The sequence below is a fragment of the Tamandua tetradactyla genome, chromosome 1, assembly GCF_023851605.1.
Source record: "Tamandua tetradactyla isolate mTamTet1 chromosome 1, mTamTet1.pri, whole genome shotgun sequence".
NCBI classification, from domain to species: domain Eukaryota; kingdom Metazoa; phylum Chordata; class Mammalia; order Pilosa; family Myrmecophagidae; genus Tamandua; species Tamandua tetradactyla.
Window position 1 is genome coordinate 168,796,017 of NC_135327.1, and position 24,645 is coordinate 168,820,661.

General features: G+C 37.9%; 1 protein-coding gene across 11 annotated transcripts in view; it reads right to left on the minus strand.

Moving 5' to 3' along the window:
* ZNF800 (zinc finger protein 800) overlaps positions 1-24,645 on the minus strand; it is a 235,708-nt gene that overhangs the window by 158,680 nt on the left and 52,383 nt on the right. For 3 of the 11 annotated variants that reach the window (XR_013160490.1, XM_077123676.1, XM_077123588.1), the window contains exons 1-2: positions 3,150-3,846; positions 2,533-2,651 (exon numbers count right to left, since the gene is read on the minus strand). Coding sequence is in view for 10 of the 11 variants with exons in the window: in XM_077123676.1 (XP_076979791.1) it covers positions 2,533-2,593 (61 nt within the window). In the remaining variant the exon portion in view is untranslated. Of the gene's footprint in view, positions 1-2,532; positions 2,652-2,859; positions 2,878-3,149; positions 3,850-4,380; positions 4,610-24,645 lie in introns of those variants that run through there. The other 8 variants (XM_077123765.1, XM_077123849.1, XM_077123477.1 and 5 more) reach the window with 7 other exon arrangements.

Genomic DNA, 24,645 nt, shown 5'->3' on the forward strand with positions numbered 1-24,645 from the left:
ACACATTTCCCAGAATAATATACCTCCTTTTTTAAAAGTCTCTCCTACCTGAGAAAAGTCTCTTAGAAGGCCCTTCTATGTATAGCTTGTATTTGCTTCAAAATAATAGGGGGTTGGAGAGTAGATGGAGGATGGAGAAGGGAATTGTAGGACTGAGAGAAAACAGATGAAGAGAATACATGTACTGGTAATTGATGAAGCTGTGTGATGGTCATATCAGGTTTCTTATACCATTCTCTCTACTTTCGAATGTTTGAAAGCTTCCGTTAAAAAAATTCTTAAAACATTACTAAGGAAATACTTTATATACACTGACAGGCTTCTAACACCACCCTTAACTACAAGTTGCAAATTCTATCAAGACACAACATCCTTCTCAGGGATATACTGCTCTCATTCAAGAACTCAACCACAGTTCATAATTTAAGCAAACAAAAACCTCTCAGGAAAGTCATTAAAATAATTCCTCAAACACCGTTTCTTTTTCCCTCCATCTGAGGGCATCCTCTTTTAAAAATTATCACACATACTCCTTTCAGTCCTGGGAACATCCTCCCACAGAGCTCATACCTTCTCTTGAAATAATGGCAATGAACCACCCTGTAAGTTAACAAACTTCTAGCTTTGCACTGAACTAGGATATGACTAAATCCTTGGCAAGTATTTAATTATAACTAAGAAAGCAAAAAAAAAAAACAATACTTTTGACCTGATATCTGAAAATCTGCATGGAAAAAGTTTCCAGTAAAAGATGAAAATTTCAAACTAATGCAATTTATCTCATTTCCTGTTACTGGAGGAGAAAAAAAGCAAAAAAGTTTCAATATACATTAAGATGTTTTACTCTGGAAAACATCCTTAAAAAGGTATTACTGAGCCAGAATGCTCCAAAATACGAGGCAAACTCTGACAACACTCAAGGGAGAAGCAGACACCATAAAAAGACATTAAAGTCTCTAAAAAATTTTTACCAAAATACACTAAATAAGGTGCAGTCACAGATTATCCTGTTTACTTGTTTATTTCTAACTTTCCACTGGTAAGTTTTTGAGGGGACAGCTCTGTTGTTGAACATTTTATTTCTCCATTGCCTTGGACAGTGACTGGAATTTAACAGTGCTCAATAAAAAGTTGTTAAATAGGTGAATGCACAAATGGAAAAATAAACTTCTTACCAAATGAGATGATTTTATTAATTCAACTTAAAAGAAATGATTTGAAGTGTTCCCAGAAAAAAAACTAGAACAAAAGTTAAGTGGAACACAGGTATAAAAGGAATTCACATCTTTGTACTTCAAAACTAACACACCTGATTCAAATTATGTAAAATAAGTGATATACCCTCGCTTCAAACACCCAAAATATGCAGTGTATAAAGATGCTGAAAGTTAGACAGGGCAGAGGGAACCTGAAACAAACTGGATCCCATCCTATTTCATTAGTAGAACTGAGTTATTACTGATCTCAGCAAAATGTAATGAGGGTAGGTCATAGCACAAATTTTATTCTCGTGTGTACCAAAGTTCTCTGAAAATGGAAGTTCTTCCCCTTGACCACTGCCACTTTCTCCAATTAATCAAAAATTAGTCTACTTAAAATGAACTCTATATGATTAAAAACCCTACTACATCACTGCAGTTAAAATACTCCTACAAAAAGCAAGCAAAGTATAAAAAGTCAAATTAACTTTTAGGTTTAAAAAAACTGCCTTTAAATTGTAACAGAATAAGCTTTATACAGTTTAGTGACAATATGTATTCAATGATTCCCTTTTAAGTGTACCTCTAAATGTTTGTGATAAAGCACATCAAAGTTCTAATAAGGAGAAAAACTGTCAACAGTTTATATATCACATTTCTTAAAGTTTGCTAATATTCTTCATGTCACTTCTACAAGTACTTTTTCATTTCCCAAATCCAAATCAAAAAAATAATTTCCACCAAAAAAAAACCCTAAATATACTTATTCTATCTAGAGAATCAGGAGATATTTTATTTTGCAATAGAATATGTTCTGTCCGAGGTAATTTTTTAAAAGGTTACACTTTACCAAAATTTGATTCTCCCAACCAGTTAAGTTCAAAAAACTTTTTCTGACCCAAACTAAACTCATTTTCAAGTTATCAGAGATATTTTCTGATACTAATGCACAAGAAACTTCTGATTTTTTCACAAAGATGCTAGTAATCTGCTATCTATTTTTTTTCTTTCTCTCCAGTTTTAAACATTCACAGAGAGCATGGGGGTATACCAGTAACTGCAGGCTGCCTTGAAAGAGAAGGAAAAAGGACTGAATGCCTGATCTTGTGGAAAAAATTTAAGGTGACATTTGCAGTACTTTCTGAAAGGGATCAAGCAGAGGAGACCTTGTTTGTATATGCTTTCAGCTTCACAACTAGTTTTATGCTGGGGAAAATTATAGCTTGCTTACTTAGGAATAACTTCTTTGGCAGGAGAAAAAAACTTGAAAATAAAAGGATGAGTGGCTGTGACAGAGACCAAAGCAACTGTAGAAGGAAAAGGGTATATATACCTGGTTCACAGCATCCATGATGATGGTGGTCAGTCTGACAGTATTTGTCCCTTAAAGGCATTTTCAGTGGCCGTAACCTACTTTCCTTTTACTGTAAAAAGCTCTTCATTGCGGCTGGGCTGGAAAGAAGCACAAACCCGTCATTCACCCTGAACTTCCTGAGGAGCTCTGGCTCATTTTCCAGATACGTTCCTTTCACCTACCCTCTCCTTTCCCTCCACAGATCCACACCCTTCTTCTTTAAAAAAAAAAAAAGAGAGCGAGAGAAGGAAGAAACGCACTAAACCTTCTTAGGCCACAACTCCCCGCACAGGTTCATCGCCCTACCCGGAAACGCAGCCTCCAGACGCGCAAAGCAAGGGCCGGGCTGGCTGCGCTGGCGGCGACCACGGCCTCACCGTCCCGGGCCGGCGCGCGCCGAGAGAGAGAGAGGAGAGGGGCGCGCAGGGTACTGCGGACGTCCGGGGTCCGCCGGGAGACCGAACTGCGCAGCGCGGCGACCACCAAGGAGCGGCTCTGGCCGGCAGCCCATCCGCGCCGCGCCCTCCCGCCACGCACGTGCTTTGGGGTCCCCGTGCCCAAGCCTCTGTCCCCAAAACCAAGTGCGCCCAACTTACTTAACTCGTAGGGTGAGCGGGCGGGCCGGCAGGCAGGCGGAAGGAAGGCCGGGCGGCCGCGGGGACACTCTGCAGTGGGAGGCGACTTCGGGCCCCACCTGGCGCAGTCTCCGCAGACCACGCGAAGGAAACCAGGGTTCGGGCCCGACGCGCTCCCAAAGAGTCCCCGCCAGCCCTGAGGCGGAAGCGCCACAGCTCACCACGTCCCTCTGCGGCCCGAGGCGACAACGACGGCGGCTCACGGCGTCCCTCCGCGCTGTGGAGCTGAGCGGGCGAGCGGTCGGCGCGCGGGCGCAGGCAGTTGACAGGAGGAACCGCCCCGCAGCAGCCGCCACCGCCACCGAAGGAGCCGGAACAGGAGAGGGCAGGACCTGAAGCGCCCCTCTCCCGGGCAACGGCTGCCGCCGGAGCCCCACTCCCCCCTGTGCCGCTCCACCTGCAACGGTTCCTCAGGCTTTTGGAGAGGGGCGGGAAAGAATGGGGGTTCCCCCCCCACGCCTGTCCTTTTTTGGTAGTAGTTGTTGTTTCAGGAAACTTTATTAAGTCAGTCTCTCTTTCTCTGTCTCCTCCTCCCCAAAAAGCCCGAGCTACCGCCGCGAAGCGGGTAGGAAAGGGGAAGCAGAGACTCTCCAGCAGCGACAGGGAGCGACTGACTGACCCCGGACGGAGATGGGGCGAGGGCAGGAAGTGACAAGCTCACAGAGTGGGTGGGGGGAGTGTGGCCGGCACGCCCGGGAGCTTCGCGCGCATGCGCCTGGCCCAGCGCCCCCGGCAGTGGGGAGGCTTACGCGACGCGCCAGCTGCGGCAGGGCGGAGGGACGGCGCGGTGGCCAGGGTCTCGGGCCCGCTTCTCGCCCGTGGACCAAGAACCTAAACCCGAGGGCTGCGCGCGCATTAAGGTGCGAGGTTCGCTCCGGGGAGATGAGCTGCGCAGCAACCAAACTGTTGCTATCGCTTTTCTCCTTTCAATGGAACTGAAAATCTGTGGGAGGGTTGGAAAAGCACAGAGAAAATACTGTGGGAAGAGGCTTCCAAATATATAAGCCGTTAAGAACTGGTAATTCCAGGAGGGTTATCAATGCATTTATAAATGGTACAAGTTGGACGTTTCTAAGTCTACAGTTTTTGAAGTGTTCCTCTCACAAACAAAAAACAAACTTGGGTTTGTTTTTTTGTTTTTGTTTTTTTAATCAGGCTCTTGGGAGGAAATCCGTAGTAGATTTATGCTTACTTTATCAGCGCTCTCCTGCCGGATCCTGAAAGTGAAGTTGGTTCACGTGAGCAATGCGCACTTGCCCTCCTCTTGGGCGCCGCATCTTGCTTGGAAAATCCCCGAAGATCGCAGCGTGCGTCAAATTCAGCAAGCCCGAGCGCGGCTTCTTGGGGTTGGGAGAGCCACCTCTCCCGCCTTCTCTCCAGTTCCTTGAATAATTCTTTTTCACGGTAACCTGAAGCGAATCGGTGTACACAGTTGGTCAGGAAAATTTAAGGTGGAAAAAGCCCATTCGCCTAGTTTATATCCCCCACAGAGCCACTGAAAACCCTTTGGAATTGTCCAGTCTGCCAGGGGGCAGGGTCCTGAAAACAGAAAGGTCAGAAGATAGGTTTTGGGTGTATTTTGGAAGAAAAAGAGTCAAGTCCATTTTCAGAATTCGAAGGAAAGGTTTGGTAGTAGGTTCGGTAAATTGATAAATTCGTTATTTTTATAAAGTCAAATGGAGCATTTAATACGTCCTGAGGGACAGTAACAATTTGCTTATGGAATTGACAAGAAAAGGATAGAAAAACTATTTTTTTTACACACACACTACCCAGTCACATATGTGGAATGTCTGATCGTTTTATCCTGTTTTATGAAGCTTCACCCAACGTCGAAGTAAAACAAAGAAATGCCAAGTTTATAAATCGATATGGGGTGCACGGGTAGTTCAGTGGTTACAATGCCCCCTTTCATGTGGGAGATCAGGGTTCAGTTCCCAAGCCATGCACCCAAAAAATAAAATAAATGAAATAAATTAATACATCCATATAATGGTGTTTGTTATGCAGTCAATTAAAATCACATTTTATATCATTTAGTTGTATGGAATATGTGTAAACAAATGAAAAATTATTTTTTGAAATGTGACATCTTAGTGGGTTATCAGGGATGGGGTTATAGGTGATCTTTAAATTTTTTTGCTTTTTTATACATTACAGAATTTCTAAGGTATATAAAACACAAAAAATATTAATTTTAAAAGTAAGTAATCTAGAATGTAAAAAATGGCCATGGAATAACAATAAAGTGCAAAAATAGGATGCAAACTTGCACAGTATTCATGCCACTCCAAAAAAATGCAGTGAAAAAAAAGACTGAAAGAGACCAAAATATTAACAGTGGAGATTTTGGATGATAAAATTTGAGGCAAACTATTTTCTTCATTTTTGAAGTGTCTTTTCCAACTTTTATATGATAAGCATATTTATCATGAGTTAAAATGAATATATAATTATAAGTTTCCATAAACCTGAAAAACCATTGCTTCAGGTATCTGAGAATTATAAATGTTTGTTGACCAGATGTGAGTAAGCTTTTTTGTTATTTACTCATTTTACAGGTGGAGAAACTAAGGCAAAGAGATTAGATAACTTACCAAGGTTAGCTAGTAGCTAGGCCACCATTTGAACTCAAGCACTATGCTAGAACGCATGAATTTAGCCATTATGCTCTGTTGCCTATACTGTGTTGCCTGCATTTTACCATAGCTGTTTTGGCTCCCCATTGTCATATTTTATGAGAAAGATGAGGCAGTAGGTCTTGCCAGTTAAGAAAGGTATTAAAATTCCCTGTAGAAGTTTATGAAGTGGAAAAAAATAATTGCTAAAGCATGAGAATTTAATTGAAAATTCATAGGGTCCTAGAGTTTAAAAAGACTTTGAACTCTAGAATGATCTAGAATTATTGCCTTGCCTCTAATAATACCACATACAAACCATCATGGAAAACCATCTGCCTTTCCTTTCACTGCAGCAATGTAGGTGATACATTTTGAAGTGTTCCTCTCACAAACAAAAAACAAACTTGGGTTTGTTTTTTGTTTTTGTTTTTTTAATCAAGCTCTTGGGAGGAAATCCGTAGTAGATCTATAGATTTATAGCAGTGAATCTATACAACATTGCTTTTATATTCAAGTTTGAAAGTATGCCCTAAGGATTAGCTAAAGTCCCTTTTACAGTTTAAAATTATTTTCTCTTGCCTTCAGGGTAAAGGAACATGATCATCTATATCAATATAACTATATCTGTGTCTACATATATATTATTGCTGCATGACAAACTACCCCAAAATTAGTAATTTAAAACTATTACATGGGTGGGCCATGGTGGCTCAGTAGTCAGAGTTCCCGCCTGCCATGCCAGAGACCCGGGTTCGATTCCTGGTGCCTACCCATGCAAAAAAAAAAAAAAAAAAAAACATTACATGTACTCTTGATTCTGTAGACCAGAAGTTTGGGCAGGCCTTGTCTGGGGTCACTCATGTAGCTGCTGCAGTCATCTGGTGGCTTGGCTGGGGCTTGCTCACACAGCTGGCAACTGGTGTTGATTCTTGGCTAGACCATTCTCTTTTCATAGCCTTTCATCAAGAAGAATAGCCTTGGTTTCTTTATATGGTGGTAGTATGCCAAGAGGTAGAGAGCAGAAGCAGCAAGCTCCCTGGAGGCCCTACACTTGAAAGTTACATAACATCACTTCTACCACATTCTGTTAATCAAAGCAAGTCACAAGGCCAGCACAGATTCAGGAAGTGGAGAGGGAGATGACCCTTCTGGTTGGGAGTACCAGCAAAGTCAAACCATAAAGGAGTATGCTTTTAACAATGGGAGAATTTACTGTGATAAGCTTTGCATACAATATATAATTATTTTAAGAATGGTACTAGCTATTAAAGCTGCTTTAAAAAAAAAAAATGCTACGTGATGCCTCTTAGACCGGGAAAACACTAATCGAACCTATTCTTTAAACTGACCAATAGGGTCATTTTGGTGGTCTTGTATAGATAAACTTTGGTGATTCCTTAACTTTCCTCACTAGGCCTGTCTTTGCCACCATATTGTTGCTTTTTTTTAAGATCCATTCTTAGTTTTTTATCTGTTTTCAACAGACCACTACTTAAACACAGTATAAAAAAAAAACTAACATTAAGCGGAAGCAATTTTAGTTCCTGGATATTCTGGTCAAGAATTTACTAGCTTTGATTATAATGTCACACTTGACAACACAAATAATTAATCCACATTTATGTTCCAAATAAATTATGAGTCAAAATAGGGGTTAGGGGTTTAGTAAGAGTCATATATTCATGCATACATTTATTTAAGACATACTAAACTGTTGATCTATTATCAGTTATATAGAACTTAACACCAGGATCATGTGTAGGCAACATAAGATGAAAAAAGATATTGTTTTCTTTAAAAAATGCTTATTTTAAAGAGGTTGAGGAGTCAGTTGTAATGGGGTTGCTGCACCAAAGATAAAACTGCCTACTGGGATGCTGTTGATGTAGCCTTTATTTTCCATTCCTGGTACTAAAGTCACATTTAGGTCTTGCTGATCAGGTGGCACAATGATGCCTATACCACACTGCTTTGTGGGTACTAAACCATGCCTTACAAGTCTTCCATTCAGATCCATTTCAGATAACATTTAAGTGAAATATGTGGGAAAAAACAATTGCTTTCACTATAGTGGAGTTTTTTTCATTAAAAACTCTATATTGTTTACTAATAGTGGTCAATGACAATTCTGTCATTACTTACTGAGTGCAGACAGTGTGCTAAGTATTTTATCTTTTTTTTTCATTAAATCCTTACAAAGATCCGGGTTAGATATCTCATTTTGCAAACATGGAACAGCTGATTCATGTCCTAGTTAGGATTCATATCTAGGTCTGTCTGAATCCAAAGCTTGTGCCTCAAGTTACATATTTCTAATGATTCCTAAAATTTTATCTGCAGCTCAGATGTGTCCCTGGTGTCTCTAAGCTATATTTCTAGCAGCACAGCAGATAATCTGAATTTCCCGCAGGCATTTCAAAATTGACAGGACCAAAACTGAACTTCAAACCTGCCCCTCCTAATTTTAATTACAGTGTTGTTCTCCATTCAGTTTTTCAAGGTAGAACTTAGAGCCATAGGGAGGAGCACAAGCAAAGATGCAAAGTACTGCAAGTTACTTGTGTTGACAGTTTATCATCTCGCTATCCCCAAGTCCAACCTCGCACCATAAGCTTTTCGTTATGCCTCAAAAAGATGTAGGTATTACGAAAAAACTCTTATTCCTCCATCACGACCCACCCTAGATGTCACTTCTGTGAAACCAGCTCTCACAAACAAATCATTGCTCCATCTTTCTGCCCCTGTAAGACATTATTCTGATTAAATGTCCAGCTCTCCCAATGATCTGAAATCCTTAAGAACAAAGACCATAATGCGTTCCTCTTTGTTTTGCTATCTTCTAACATACTACCTGGCACATAATAGGCAATCATTAAAAATCTACTAGATGGCCTTAGATGAACGAATTTCCATTTCTCTTGACCTATAGGAAAGTATTGATAACATTCATTCTTTGCCAAGAAAAAGTTTACTAGGAAAAAAATTGAGTGTTTTAGTGATTTGGTTTAGTTAGGCCCTTGGCCTGATAAGACACAGGGCCACTCATTTTCAATATAAGGAACAATCAAACAAGGACACTAAAGGAATCACTATGCTACAGAATTAATAATACTGTAGAAAATCTGCCATAGCCAGACATCTGAAACAATATAACATGTGAAGGATGTGATTTTGTTTGTTTGTTTTATATTTTGTTCCTTTTTTTTAAGGGGTATTTTTGTTGTTGTTCATTTAGGTGTCTTTAACTTTTAATTTTGAAATAATTTCAAATTTAAAGAAAAGTTTAACAATGGTATAAATAATTTGCATAACCCCTTTACCCAGATTCACCAATAGTTAATGTTTTGTCATGTTCATTCTCTCTCCCTTTCTCTCTCCCTTTCTCTCTCCCTTTCTCTCTTTCTCTTTTGAACCACCTGAGAGTAGGTTACACATATCATGCCCATTTACCTCTTATTACTTCAGTATTTTCTGAAAATAGGGGAATTATTCTCTTAGATAACCACAGTACAGTTATAAAATATAGGAAATTTAACACTGTTAATATTTTTATTTGATCTACAGTCTATATTATAATTTTGTCAGCTATCCTAATAATAAGGTCTATGGATTTTTGTTTTTGCTTCAATATAAGTCCCCAACCACGATCAAGTATTGCATGAAGTTGTCATGTCTCTTTATTTTCATTTAACTTGAGATAGTTCTTCAGCCTTTATTTTTCATGAAACTGATATTTTGAAGAACACAGGCCATTTTTTATAGAATAATTTATTTGGATTTGTCTGATGTTTCTTCACGATTAGTTTGAGGTTAGGCATTTTTTTTTAATGGAATACTACATAAGCGATGTACTTAAGTGTCTTTCTCAGGATATCACATCCAGAGGCATACCATGTCTGTTTCATATTAATCTTTCTGTTTGTTTTATTATGAACTTTTTATTTTGAAATTATTTCAAATTTACAGGACATTGTAAAAAATAATACAATCCCCACACAGAGAACTCCAACATAACCCCCCTGCCCATATACCCAGATCTACCAACATTTTGCTGCATTTGATCTCTTCCTTTCCTTCCCTTCCCTTTTCTTCCTTCCATCCTTCCTTTCCTTGTTTCTCTATTTCTATCTCTATGTGTCTGTCTATTTTCTAAATATTTGAGAGAAGGATGTCTACATCATGCTCTTGATGTTTCATATCGTTCTAGTTTGCTAGCTGCTGGAATGCAATATACCAGAAATGGAATGGCTTTTAAAAGGGGGAATTTATTAAGTTGCTAGTTGACAGTTCTAAAGTTGTAAAAATGTCCAAATTAAAGCAAGGCTAAAGAAATGTCCAAATTAAGGGGCATCCAAGGAAAGATGCCTTGGTTCAAGAAAGGCCAATGATGTTCAGGGTTTCTCTCTCAAATGGAAAGGCACATGGCAAACATGGCAACCTCTGTAAGCTTCCTCTCCAGGCTTCTTGTTTCAGGAAGCCCCCCAGAAGCATTTTCCTTCTTCATCTCCAAGGGTCTCTGGTTGCATGGGCTCTCTGGTCTCTTGTGGACCTTTTGTTCTCCTGTGGCTCCCTACCTTTTACCAAAATGTTTCCTCTTTTAAAAAATTCCAGTAAACTAATCAAGACCCACCTGGAATGGGTGGAGTTACATTCCCCTCTAATTAATACCCACAATTGGATGAGTCACATCTCCATGTAGATAATCCAGTTTGCAACCTACAGTGCTGAATAGGGATTAAAAAACAGCTGCCTTCACAAGATGGGGTCAGGATTAAAACATGGCTTTTCTAAGGCTCATAATCCTTTCAAACCAGCACACATATTAATCTTCATCACTTCTTTAAGGGGTTATCCGGGGTCCACCATATTGTTACAATTTGTCCTTTTGTTATTAATAAATTTTTGTTGGGAGATAAGGATGTTTTTATTATAGAAACAAATCTTTTAACAATCTTGATTATCAGTATCAAAGCAAAAATAAAAGAGAGAAAATTGCACCTGTAATATATTTAGAAATTAATGATCAATTAACTGGAAGCTACTTTTTGGTTTAATCCTATATGACATAAAAAATAGAGGGGAAAGCTTTTAATTGTAATGGATACTAATTTATTATAAGTAAATCCATTCAACTAACATTTACCGATTATCTTTTGTATTCCAAACATCATGCCAAACTCATGAGAATACACAGATGCATAACACAAGGTCTCTTCCCTTTAGTAAAAAAAAAAAAAAAAATTATTGAACACCTATGTGTTAGGTCCTAGGAATATATCCATGAATAAGATAGGCAGTACTTACCCTCTTGGGGTTTCTAGTCTAATTAATGAGGAGTTCCCAGTCTAGTGAAGGAGGCATGTAAAAAGTTTATTATTTCATGACAATCACATAAGACAGGTACAAGAGAGATGATTGAAGCCATGGGACTTATCGAGTGTCTAAAAGATTCTGTAAACAACAGCAGCATTTGGAGGGAATGGGGGGCAGTGTGTGCACCAGTTTTCAATTCACTTGAATTGGGAGAAGATAATACAGATGGTGAATAATAATGTGCTGTTTTTTCCAAGTAAATGTTATAATGTTACCAAGATTTATTTCTTAAAGATACCTGACTAATAGAGGATCTATCATTATATATTAGCAGGGTAATCATATATCATAAATTGTAAATACTATATGATGCAGTTTGAATAGGAAATCATTGGAGAGCTTTGTATTTGATATCATCAGAAAGGCATTTTGAGTCTTTGATTCATGTTCTCATCTGCTCCTCCTTATGGCCAAGGAGGTGTATGAAAGATTGACAATAACGCTGCAGTTCGAGGCTGTGGAATAGAATGAAGTTAGCTCTTTTATGTGCTTCAACCTATAACTCTAACTTCATTAATTTCTTTTCTTTTTAACTTCACTAACATCTTGATCTGAACTACCAAATCCAAATCTCCTCTGGAAAAGTGAGATGATTCCTCATCTCTAATGACAAGAATCCAAAAAGGTGTTCATTTTTAGCTTGTATGAACTGAGTCAAACATTAAGAAGCCATAGATATTTCCAGGTCTTAATTCCAGTTGAACATATAGGTTACTATGTATTAGACCATAACCTCTAACAAAATACTATACTAATAAAATATTCTAATTTGGGGTGTGCAGTTATGATATTTTTCTAAGACACTAAATAATTTATAAAGTGATACCTTGATCTATAAATGATCATACTTAAAAAGTTTTTTCCTTTATTAGAGAAGGTATAGTTTAGACAACAATCATGCAAAAAATGCAAGATTCCCACACACCGTCCCCCACCATCACCTTGCATTGGTGTGGAATTTTTGTTACAATTGATGATAGCCGATTAATAATTGTACTATTAAAGTCCAGGGCTTAACATAGAGTTCAGTTTGTGTAGTATAGTTCCATGAATTTTTAAAATTTTTATTGCTACCATATATATAATCTAACATTTCCCCTTTTAAACATATTCAGATATGTAATTCAGTACTGTTGATTGTGTTCAAAGTGTTGGGCTACTATCACCATCATCTAATACCAAAACATTTCCATCATTCCAAACACGAACCCTGTACATTTTAAGCCTTAACTTCCCATTTCCTATACCCACCTGTGCTGGTTTGAAAGGATGTATGTACCCTAGAAAAGCCATGTTTTAATCCCAGTCCCATTTTGTAAAGACAGATGTTTCTTCTAATCCCTATCAGTACTATATGTTTGAAACTGTAATTAGATCATCTCCTGGAGATGTAACTCAATCAAGAGTGGTTGTTGAACTGGATTAGGTAGAGATATGTCTCTACCCATTCGGGTGGGTCTTGATTAGTTTAATGGAATCCTATAAAAGAGGAAACATTTTGGAGATTTGGAGATTCTGAGAGAGCAGAGAAGAATGATGTAGCCATGAGAAGCAGAAAGTCCACCAGCCAGCAACCTTTGGAGATGAAGAAGGAAAATGCCTCCCATGGAGTTTCATGAAATGGGAAGCCAGGAGAGAGAGCTAGCAGATGACGCCGTGTTCACCATGTGCCCTTCCAGCCAAGAGAGAAAACTTGACTGTGTTCGTCATGTGCCTTCTCACTTGAGAGAGAAACCCTGAACTTCATCAGCCTTCTTGAACCAAGGTATCTTTCCCTGGATGCCTTTGATTGGACATTTCTGTAGACTTGCTTTAATTGGGACATTTTCTCAGCCTTAGAACTGTAAACTAGCAACTTATTAAATTTCCCTTTTTAAAAGCCATTCTGTTTCTGGTATATTGCATTCTAGCAGCTAGCAAACTAGAACACCACCCCATGTCCCCAGACCAGATGATATTTGTCCTTTTGTGTCTGGCTTATTTCACTCAACACGATGTCTTCAAGGTTCATCCATGTTGTCATGATGATCACACTTTTAATCTTAAATTGACATTAATTTTCCCCATTCAAACTTACTGATTTTTTTCAAATGAAAGTTGTCTGTCTTGAATCTGAGAAATCTCTAGAATCATTTATTTTATGTAAAGTCAAGAATTTTCCTGGGTTTATCTCAACTTTCAAATCATCAAATATTGACAGTCAGCAGACTGTTTATAAAGCAATTTCAGTGTTGTGATTGTCAGAGTAACGAGATTACTCAGAGCAAATTGTAGAGTAAGGAAGAAGTTAGGGTGGTTAGAATTCTGAATAGGAAAATCAAGGAATTACTCTTTCCACTCAGGCAGAGTAGTTTCTAGTTTGAAGAAAGCCCCACAGGAGCCATTAGGTCAATATTCTTGGCAAGATCTATAATTGCCAAGCAATAGTAAATCATCCAGCGACACCTAGGTGCTGGAGTTAATGTAACTGTTTTCAATGCCATAGTGAATTCTTGGTACTTTGCAGGGAAGTGCCTAAATGTAGTGTCATTCTCTTTTCTAAAATAAATGCCTTTGAGGAAAAAAAGTGAACCAAAGATCAGTGTGTTTCTAATAACCTTATTTCTAGAAAAGACAGTGTGCCAGCACTGTCAGTAATGACAGTTTCATTTATGGGAACAGAGTTGCTTTACGTTTCTCAGAAAAATTTTTTAATGGAATGCTATAAGATAAAAAGCATTCCCCAGTGTTAGTTCTCCTTTTATGATCACTCATTAATCTGAAAATGTATAATACAATAAGGTGAGGGAAGATATCATTGAAACCCCTTATCTTTCTAGTTTTAAAAAACTCATTTTAAACACGCAACAAACAATTCAGCCAGATGAATTAAGAGACAAGGTAATGCACAAGTCAACTAGTTAAATAAAATGAATATCTTAAGATTGTTAAACTTGTATTATGTTTTATTTTGAAAACATTTGAAACATTTAGATTTTTGTTTCATCTAACTGTCCCTTAGGATTTCACTTAAAGAAAAAGAAAAGAACGCATGGCTTGTGGGAATTAAAAGAGGGTCTATACAACATACTTTTTGGTTTACTTACCCATTCCTGCATTATTTTTAGTGTAAAAAGAGATAGAGAATATATAAAGAAGTGGTGAAGGAGAAGGACAAGTTAACTAACATTTGTCAAATCACAACTCTGTACCAGGCACCAGGCTCAATATTTTACATGAATATCTCACAAGCAAAGCAAAAATATTAACTGGCTGTATTTTAAACTTCATATGTTCTCTAAGCAGAGAGAGGAAAGGAAACATATATTCTCTCCTTCCATTTTTTGTTTTTTTGTTTGTTTGTTTGTTTTAATCTAGGAAGAATCACTTTCCTTAAGTCTAAAATACCTTACTCCTAATACTTAAATGAGAGAGACAGAAAAGTTGTTACAGAGGCAAAAGAATTGTCACTTAAATTTCCAGGAGAAAACGTCTGGGGACACTCACGGCTCTCTTCATGCCCACATTGACAGAGGCATAGCTGCTGCACATAACCACACCTAAATACCATGTTCCCTCTGGACACTACACTTTAAAAGAGATGTACAAAATACGTAGAGGCACATTCACTGGGAGAGTGACTAGGAAAGGGAAGAAACTTGAAATGATGTCCTGCGTGGAATATTTGTACAAAGAGGAAGCATTCAGCCTAGCCAGAGAAGACTTCAAATACATATCAGAGTGTTAGATGGAAGAAGAATCATATGTTTTCTATATAATCCATCCTTGTAGGAAGGCCAATTTCAATGCAATATAATAATAATATTCTAATCAAACTGTCCTAAGAGATGAAATGGATTGTTTCAATAGGTGCCAAGTTCCTGGCCACATGGAAATGTTCAAACTTTGACTGGGCTCTTGGCAGAAATACTGTGAAAGGGATCTAAACATTAAATGGAAAAATTGGATTAGAAAATATTACTTTAAAGTGAAATTGTGCATACTAGATGGAGGTGGCTGACGGATGCACTGACTGAGAAGTAGATTGGTGAATGATGGTGTATATATATGATCGAATATTGTACTGCTACAAAAAGGAACAAACTTGTGAGGCATGCGACATTGTGAATGAAACTGTGGGACATTTGGCCAAGCAAAATAAGCCAGAAACAGAGGATAAAATATTGTATGGTCTCATTTAGAAAATACTTATAATAAAACTGGGGCCTAGATTATAAACTCTTATAGCAAATCACATTTACTCCAGAGCAGTAACTGTTATTTCTGGATTTTGAGAGGCTGTTCTATATATGTATAACCTGGTATTTAGAGATAAGAATAAAGCCAATCAGGTCAGGATTAAGGTAATTCAGAATATAGGGATAAGGAAGACATGGTCTCTTTTTTAGAACTTTACCTACTCCATGGGACCAAAGAAGAAACTTTTATTTTTCTAGAACGTATATTTTCTGTAGCACATAATCTAACTCAATCTGACTGGGTAGATCATTTAAACAATCCAAACACAGGGAGCCTGAGAAGAAGAATGAGGGCCTTTAATCTTCTATAGTTTAATGTAATGCCTGGATACATCCCATTTGATTATATTAAGCAAATAATCAAAAACTATTGGCAAAATCCCTTGACAGATGGGAGAAAAATATGGAATTACTATGCTACTGGGGAAACCCCTGATACTGTGTTAAACATTAGGGACACCCAAATCAACAGGCCAAGCCCTTGATCTTGAGGCTTGCTTTTGTGAAGCTTATTGATTTAGCAGAGAAGCTTAGCCTACCTATAGGTATTCCAAAGAGTTACTTCCGGAGGACCTCTTTTGTTGCTCAGATGTGTCCTCTCTCTCTAAGCCCAACTCTGAAAGTAAAATCATTGCCCTCCCCACACATGAGACATGACATCTCGGGTGAAAGTCTCCCTGGCAATGTGGAAGATGACTCCCAGTGATGAGCCTGGCCCTGGGACCTTGGGATCAACAATGCCATCCTGACAAAAAAGAGGAAAAGGATAATAACAAATAAAGTAACAGTGGCTGAGAGAATTCAAATAGAGTTGAGAGGCTTCTCTGGAGGTCACTCTTACACAAACTTCAGTTATACATTGCTACCATCATAACTTGCCAAACCCCAACCAAAACTATTCCTGCCAATCCTAAAGAACACCTAGGGCATTATATAAGATTCTACAAAGGTTCCACACACTATGGTAACTTTCCAAAAACCTACAACCTCTAGATGGGCCCCTGGACCAGATAAGTCCTGAAATGCAGAGGGGCCATCCTCTCCAGAACATCAACTAGTTCCATCCCCTATCCCATATTATTGACATCCCCTTTCAACATGAAAAAGTTAGAATGGGCATAACCCAAATACCCCTAAAGAGTGGGAGAAAGATCAAAGGTAATGATGGAGTTACACAGAGACGGAAGGATTTAACAAATGAGTATGATTGCTGAATCACTATATTGATATTTCTTTTAGTCTCCAGTATCTTGGAACAGCTAGTAGTAAAAACCTAAAATTGTGCAATTGTAATCCATTCCATACTCTGAAATATGTTCTACAACTAATTTTGCAGAGTACTTTGAAATTTTTTGCTTTTTTGTATATATTTTTTTCACAAAAAAGAAAAAAAGGTTGTGATAGTAAATGCACAGCTATATGATAATATTGTGAACCAATGATTGTACACTTTGGATAATTACATGGTATGTGAAAAATATAATATTTAACAATAAAAATGAATAAATAAAAAGTAAGAATGTACAAAAACGAAAGGGATCAGACTGGTAATTGAACCAGGCCTTCGTGCCTCTGGACTCATATAGTAAATCTGAACAAATTTTTCTCACATGAACCATGCAGTAAGAAACCATACTTATAGCGTCTTGCCCCTTCTAATTCAAATTTAGAACATATGTTTTAGTCACTGATTTCTCTCATAAACTGGGAGATAAACCAGCAATTTAACCTGATATCATCAACATTGGAATCAGGCATCATTAAATTTATCCTCTATAAATATCAATTATGTAATCGGATATTTTGATTCAATATGTACCATATTTATTGTGTACCTACTACATGTCAATCACAGTGCTAAGGGCCATGGAATATTATGGTGAGAAAGAATGAACATGATCTCAGCCCTCAAAAAGCTGAGTATAACTGCTGTCTTCCCATAGATTGCATGAAGTCTGTTTGCATACATATGTTTCCATTAATTTACTTTCCTTTTAAAAATGCAAACCAATAAAAAAAGAAAAAGAAAAGCACTTCCTCTCATTAAACATTCAGCAGAAAAATAATTATCAACTCAGAAATATTCCATTTATATAATTTAATTGAGAAACCACATTTCTACCAAAAACACAGTACTGCTTACACTTATGGTTTTACTACAGATATATACATAAGATATAAGAATGATCTTTGCTATGATGACTTTGCATAGACAAATTAATTTGCATAAAATCATCCATTAAGAGAATGCAATGATTTGGATAATCAAAAATAATGTATGATTATTAATTAGCTGACTTTTTGCCATCAGCAATGTGTGAGCATTCCAATTTCTCCATATCCTTTCCACCATTTCTTACTGTCTGTCTTTTCAATTAAGTGGTTATCTTGTAGGTTTGATTTGCATTTCCTTGATGGCTAATGATACTGAGCATCTTCTCACTTTTATTGGCCTTTTGCATATCTTCTTTGGAGAAATGTCCTGTCTGACTTTTGAATATTCCACTAAACTTCAATGAAGGTGAAAAAAAAAAACTGCTTATAATTATCTGAACCTAGAACCTAACTCCAGTTCACACATTATTGCAAAGTATTTTTACATGATTTTTATATACAGTGAATTCCAGGAATGTAACTATCATATTAATCGAGGTTGATTGGACCTTGTTTTATTTGGAACCTTAGCAAGATTTGTTCATTATTTTAGAACATCACATCTCTAACAACAGTGCACTCCTGGTGTTTGAATTGCCAGCACAATAAACCTTTGTATATCAGTCTGCGTTTGTTACTGTCATATACATATACATATCAGAGAAAATTTAAGATTCCTTTTAACAGACCTAGGAACACAGAGATCTCATCAAATGCTAACAATAAAGGTTGTTTTAAAAATATTTCATGTCATTTTCAGTTTATAGTTTTTTAAGTTTTGTAATACTGTAAGTTATCTATGCTATCAAAATTATATATTAAAATTATGTAATTTTTAAAGGTCTGTTGCTTTTCAATACAACTTTTATTCTGTCTCCAGAAGACAGTCAGCCTCTTAGTAGTGTCTTCTGCTACTGTTTTGTTTTCCAATCTGCCTTCTTCCTCTTTGCCTCTCAAGGGATATGGTATCTATTAATGGTTGAATTGGTGTGTGTCAAAAATATATGACTCCCCCCAGAAAAAGATCTGTTCAAGTCCTAACCTCCAGTCCCACGAATGTGACCCCATTTGGAAATAGGATCTTTGAAGTTTCTATTAGTAAAGACGAGGCCAAACTGGATTAGGGTGGGTCCTTAATACAATATTACTGGTGTCCCTATATGTAGAGGAAATTTGGACAATCAGTAAGAGAGAGACAGAAAGACGGCCATGTGACAAAGGCAGACATCAAGCTATGCTACCACAAGCCAAGGAATGCCATGGGTTGCTGACTACCCATGAGGAGCCAAGAAAGAGGAATGGAACAGAGTCTCCTCTTCAAGTAATGGAACAGTCTCCCCTTCAAAGGAAGCAGAGCCATGCAGACACCTTGATTTTGAACTTCCAGAACTGAGACCATAAACTTCTGTTGTTTAAGCCAACTAGTCTGTGGTAGTTGTTTTTAGCAGCCTTGGCAAACTAAAATGGTATCCTAGATCTTTTTAAATACCAAACATTGGATACAGTGGGATTTTAAGACAGGAGAGATGTTTTTTGTGATACTTCATCACTACCTGTCCGATGTCATAATACAGGGAATTATTTTAAATTGTACTAAAAATTAAGACCAAGCTCATTTGCACAAAAATCATAATTCCTCATTTTCCCCACTGTATCCGTAATCTGTCTTGTATGTTATCTATACTTTAATTATGTTTGTTTCCTTCTTTCTCTCATCAGATACAAATAAGTCTGATGATGTTACATATTCTAATTCGAGTTTATATTTTCATTTCCACTTGTACTTCTGCTTTCATTTTTTTGAAATTTCTTGTGCAGACGAGTTTCTTACTTCTCTTAAATTCAAACTTTTTCATTACAACAAAATGTAAGCATCTAGCCCCTTCATTGCATCTTCTAGTCTAGACATGCTCAGGCATTTACACCTTGAAAGACTTATTCTTTTATAATAAATTACTTCCCTTTTATTTCTCTGTCACATTGGGCTTAGGTTATTATTATATTGATTTTATGAAATTCTGTGTGAGATTATTTCTATTAGCTGCATTTTCATTTCAGGATAATAAAAGAGGCATTGCAAAACATTAGTTATGGAAAGGGGCCCTTAGGACTGAGGCTCGAGAACCACTGTGTACATCCTATCTCCTCTGCCATAGTGCAGCAAGCACGGTGGCCTGTCACAGAGGAAAGGGGTACTTCTTCCACACTGTGGAAGGCTCTAATGTCTCAGGTGAATAGGCTTGGTTCTTGATATGCTAAGGAACTTAGATAAACAAGACAAAGAAGTCAGGTACCTACTTTCCCATCCCCAGAACAGGAGCCCTCCAGGCTCACTCAGCTTCAGAGGTGGAAGACTATTAGAGCTCCCTAAATAAGGGATAGAAAAAAAATGTATCATTTTCATCAGGAAGGAAGGGAGGCAATATAATCATATCTGGGTTCTATAAACCCCAGCTGTTTTGCAGAGAATTGACTGGAGAGAGGTCACGTATTAATTTAAGGGAAACACAACTGCCTTTCTGGTTTTCTCTGAAGTTCAGTGCAAATGTGGTTGGTATTACTTCTGTTCCCCCCATGGTGCCAGGTATCATTAAATTAAACTTTTATCAATAAAAAGTAATCTGGAATCTTAAGGAATTAACAGCATAGTAGTATAATACACAAAGACATCAAAATAAATTGGAGAGTAGCTTAATGATTTTAGGAATCTACCTCCTTTATATTCTAATTATGTATTGATTATCTTCGAGTAACATAGCTGTTCAGTTGTGGTCTGGATCTCTGCAACTTCTAGCCAATAAAGGTAGGTGATAGGAACCTCTTAGAAAGGGAATCTAATTGCTGCTGCATGAATTGGAAAATCCTGAGGCTTTATTCACCCTGCCTTCTCTCTCTGAATCCTCCCTTGTTAATTCAATTTTAATGTATGATTTAGTGAAGTTGAGGTAGATCCAACATCAAGGCAGCTCCTTTAATTATCACATGGTTTTATAGCAACAAGAGTCTTAAGAGCCATGTGAGTTGTTTAATAAGCATTGTAATACTGACCCTACCACTACTGTAGCTATTACACTCTAGACTGGAGAAATATAGAGTCATCAATTGCCTCAAATTATTTGGGGGAAGAGGTGGGTATACGTTGTCTAGGATGGAATACGAAGTCAGGATGAGCAGGAAGAAGAAATTACTGAGAAAAATCATAGAATTTTTTTTCCTGGGAAATAGTCAATGAAAGAAAAAAATGTATCTGTTTCTATTGGAAATAAACAGAGAAGAGTAGGTGTACTGGGTTTCTCTGTTCCTTTCAGTCAGAGGATTCTGTGTTTCATTAAGAATTGTAACAAAAATAGAAGGATTCAAGGTCCTATGGTCATTTGCTGACTGATTGCTTAATTGAAACTGCTGGTTTACTCGCTGTACCTTAGTAACATATGCTGTTTCTTTTTCTCTTGTTTAAATCAGTCACTTCTTAATAAAATGGAGTATCTTTATTAACTATTTCTTATCTTAGAGATTCAGCAATTCTTTTGCTTGCCTCTTTACTTAAAGCAGTGATGTTTTTAAATTATGGCTTTGAAAAACTGTGGCTTTGAAAAATAGTTGTTTTGATTAGCACTATAACAACCATGACTTTTAGTTTCAATGTCCAGTTCTGCTTATTTTTCTTCTTGATATTGAGGAAGGAAAATAGCAGAATTCTCAGACAATTATAAATGTCCATAAGTCACTCTGTATGTTTTTCATGAGAGACACTATGATACCAATTCAGATACAACTACTTTTCATATAAGAAGGTGTAAAATTACCAGCCAAACTTCAAAATGTCAAAATATTGCTACTTTGGGATTTGAGCTCTTTAACAGTGCTGATAGACACCTCAGCTTCCTGAAGCCATTTTCCTCAAGATTAAAAGTCTTCAAAACAAAGCCCAACTTCAGCAAAATTATGAAGTAAAGGAAAATTGCCTTTTGACTCTTCTTTTCCTCTTCTCTCCTGGCTTTCTCCTCTTGCGCAGACTGCCTCAGGCAATTCACTGTGTCTCATTTTCTTTTCCTGGCCAGGATCATCTGGGATCTTCCAGGCATTCTGCCTGAGCCTACCAACCTCTCTGGTTAGTCCATCCTTCCTGTACCACTCAGGATTTGTTAATATGAACTTGCCTATAGAAATCTGTCAGTTCTGTATTCTTTCAGATGCCTACTTCAATCACAATTAGCAAAATGAACAAACTGATTCCATGATAATGTATTAGTGGAAGATAGAAAAGGAGTTAACACAGAAGCCCTCTACCCCTTCTAGGGAAAGCTATGCGTTGAAAAAAAATTCTGGAAACAATGATTCATGTCTTTGTTGTATAATTCAGTGTAGTGGCTTTTACTGGGAATTTCAGGCAGGTCCATCTACATAATTTGAGGATTCTGTGCAAAACGAAAATGAAAGGCCTCAGACCCACTGCCCCACTCCCTGGGGGGACAGGCAACCTCCCTCCCCCACAAAGAGATTGCAACCTCTGTGCCAGTGCACACTCAGTACCTGGATTGGTGGTAAGAGGCCTCCTCTAAGTCACCTGCCAAGTGTGCCATGATGTTGCCAGCCTAGGGCCAGGACAGCTGCCTCCTCTCTATCCTGGGGCACCACAAGGCATGCATCTGACCCTGACCCTCCCTACACCTGCACGCGGGCCCCCACTGGAGTGAAAGTTAGCAACAGAACGCAGGCCTCTTCCCTCTACTGAGGTGGCCTTGTCATTGGCCTGAGCAGTAGGTGGCAGTGGTCATGGAACAGGAGTGGAAAGGTGAAGAACAGGTGGCCCAAGTTGCCATGGCGTAGATAGTGGGTACTCAAAAACCTGTCTAGAGGAGGTAGAGAGGCAGCTGAAGATGGAACTGTGTGTGAGCCTGGTAGATCTCTACATGCACGTAGATCTTTGTAGTGTTCTGTCTGTCACATTGCATCATAAGACACATCAAGACATAGTGCAGAGAATATAGTATTTGGAGTGAGAAGATTCACTTTGCGACCTGGGTCTCTCTGACTTGCTAACTAAATGAGATTATCATTAAATTTTTCAGAACCCTGCTTTTATCATCTGTGGGATGGTTAAGGATTAAGTTAAATAAGATTAGTGTGAGGGACTACTAGTTATCCACCAAAATCTGTTCTCTCAACCTTTTTGTGCGGACAGCTAGACTACATTTCCTAGCCTCTTTTACAGTTAGGTGGGACCATGTGACAAGTTCTCTCCAATAATTATAAGCAGAAGTGACATGTAACTTCCAGGCCAGGCCCAGACAAACTCCCAGAGCTGCTTCTCTATTCCCCTCTCATTCGACAGGCTGTAGATAATGATGAGGCCCTAGCAGCAGGAATTCTTAACCTGGGCTACATGGAACCCAAAGGCATTTTTGGATAGCATTTAAGGAGTTTAAGATTTAGATGAGGAAAAACATTATATCTTTATTTTAACTAATCTCTATTTGAAATGTGGGATTTCCTTTAATTATTAATGTAGGCAACAAAGCATAGAGTTAGTAACTGACTCTCCAGTAGAAATCACCAACGTTATATTTTCTTACAGCTGTTGTAGAGATCTCAAAATACAATGTATGCCTATCATTACTTTGATATAACATATATTAGGCCCACTGACAGATCTTATTATTTAATGGCTTAATAAAAAGCACATAGATTACTAAATCACATTTGTTTTAATATGTAAATAACTTTATTTCAATTAATTTTCATTGTTATTTGATATTTTTTATTTTGTACATTTGTAAACACTTTTCCAGGAAGGAAGTTCTTAGCTTGAACAGACTGCCTAAGCAGCCAATGCTACAAAAAAGTTTAGGAACTCTACTAGGATTGTGCTAAGCAGACAGAACTAGACAAAAAAGGCTACATGCGATACTATTCATTTATATAGTATTCTAGATAAGGCAAACTTATAGGAATAAAAACAAGTGGAGAAGGGAAAGCGATTGACTACAAAGAGGCAGGAGGGCACTTCTTGGAGTAATGGAAATGTTCCGTACCTCGAATGTTTTGGTGGTTACACAACTGCGTACATTGTAAAACTCAGTGAATAGCAAAACCAAAGAGATAGAATTTTACTATATGTAAATAGTACCCAAATGAATCTGACTTAAAAAGATAACAGATAACAAAAGGATAACAGAGTCACAAGATGAAAGGAGCCTGTATAACCACACGGAGAAGCCACTCCCTGGCCTGAACAACTGCCACGACTGTCACAAAAGAAAGAAAGAAACTTCTGTTTTCTTGAGTTCTTGTGCTTGAGCCCCTTGTCCCTGCAGCTTAGCCTGCTCTAACATATTTAGAAAAGATGTTTTGTGAACCATAAAACATAATACAGATGTTGGAATGAGGATATTCATGTTCAAAAACAGCAAGTCCTGATGCTGGTACTTAGGAGGGTCACCTAATTTAGACAACCACTTAACTTCTCTAAACATCAATTTCCTCATGCACAGAATGGATATTATTGATATTACTTCCCCTTGCAATATATTGTGAAGATGAGAGACCGTACAGAGACTAGTGCCCCCAGTAAATAAAGAGCTGCTGTTTAAGTAGACACCTGCCCAGATGGTGTTTGGGGCATTCCCTAGTGTAACTGCAGTCCCAGATCTATTAAATCTAGTATTAAATTTTCCTTAGCAAAGCTATGTCTCAAGATGAGTTCCTCTTTTTAATCAAGTGATTTTCATATCTCAGAGTTGGATGGTATGTCCAAGATTTCTGCTTAGGAGAAAAACTAAAGTAATTGGATAGCATTAAGTGCTGAGTGACAGAATTAACAGCTACAACCCAGAGGTCGAAAAAAAAGGGCCAGAGAGTCTCCACTTTCTGAGTCAAAGCCACAAGCTGTTGTGAGCAAGCCACCATCACACAGGGCTTGAGGAGGGCTGCCATTCTGGCAGAACTAAGGAGGGAAGGATTGAACTAAGAGGAGGTCACAGTTTGGGAAGCCACCATTTTATTGAAATGATGCTATTCTCTTCTGTTACTTCCTAAAAGACAAAGAAAGTCAGTCAGGAAGATTGATGG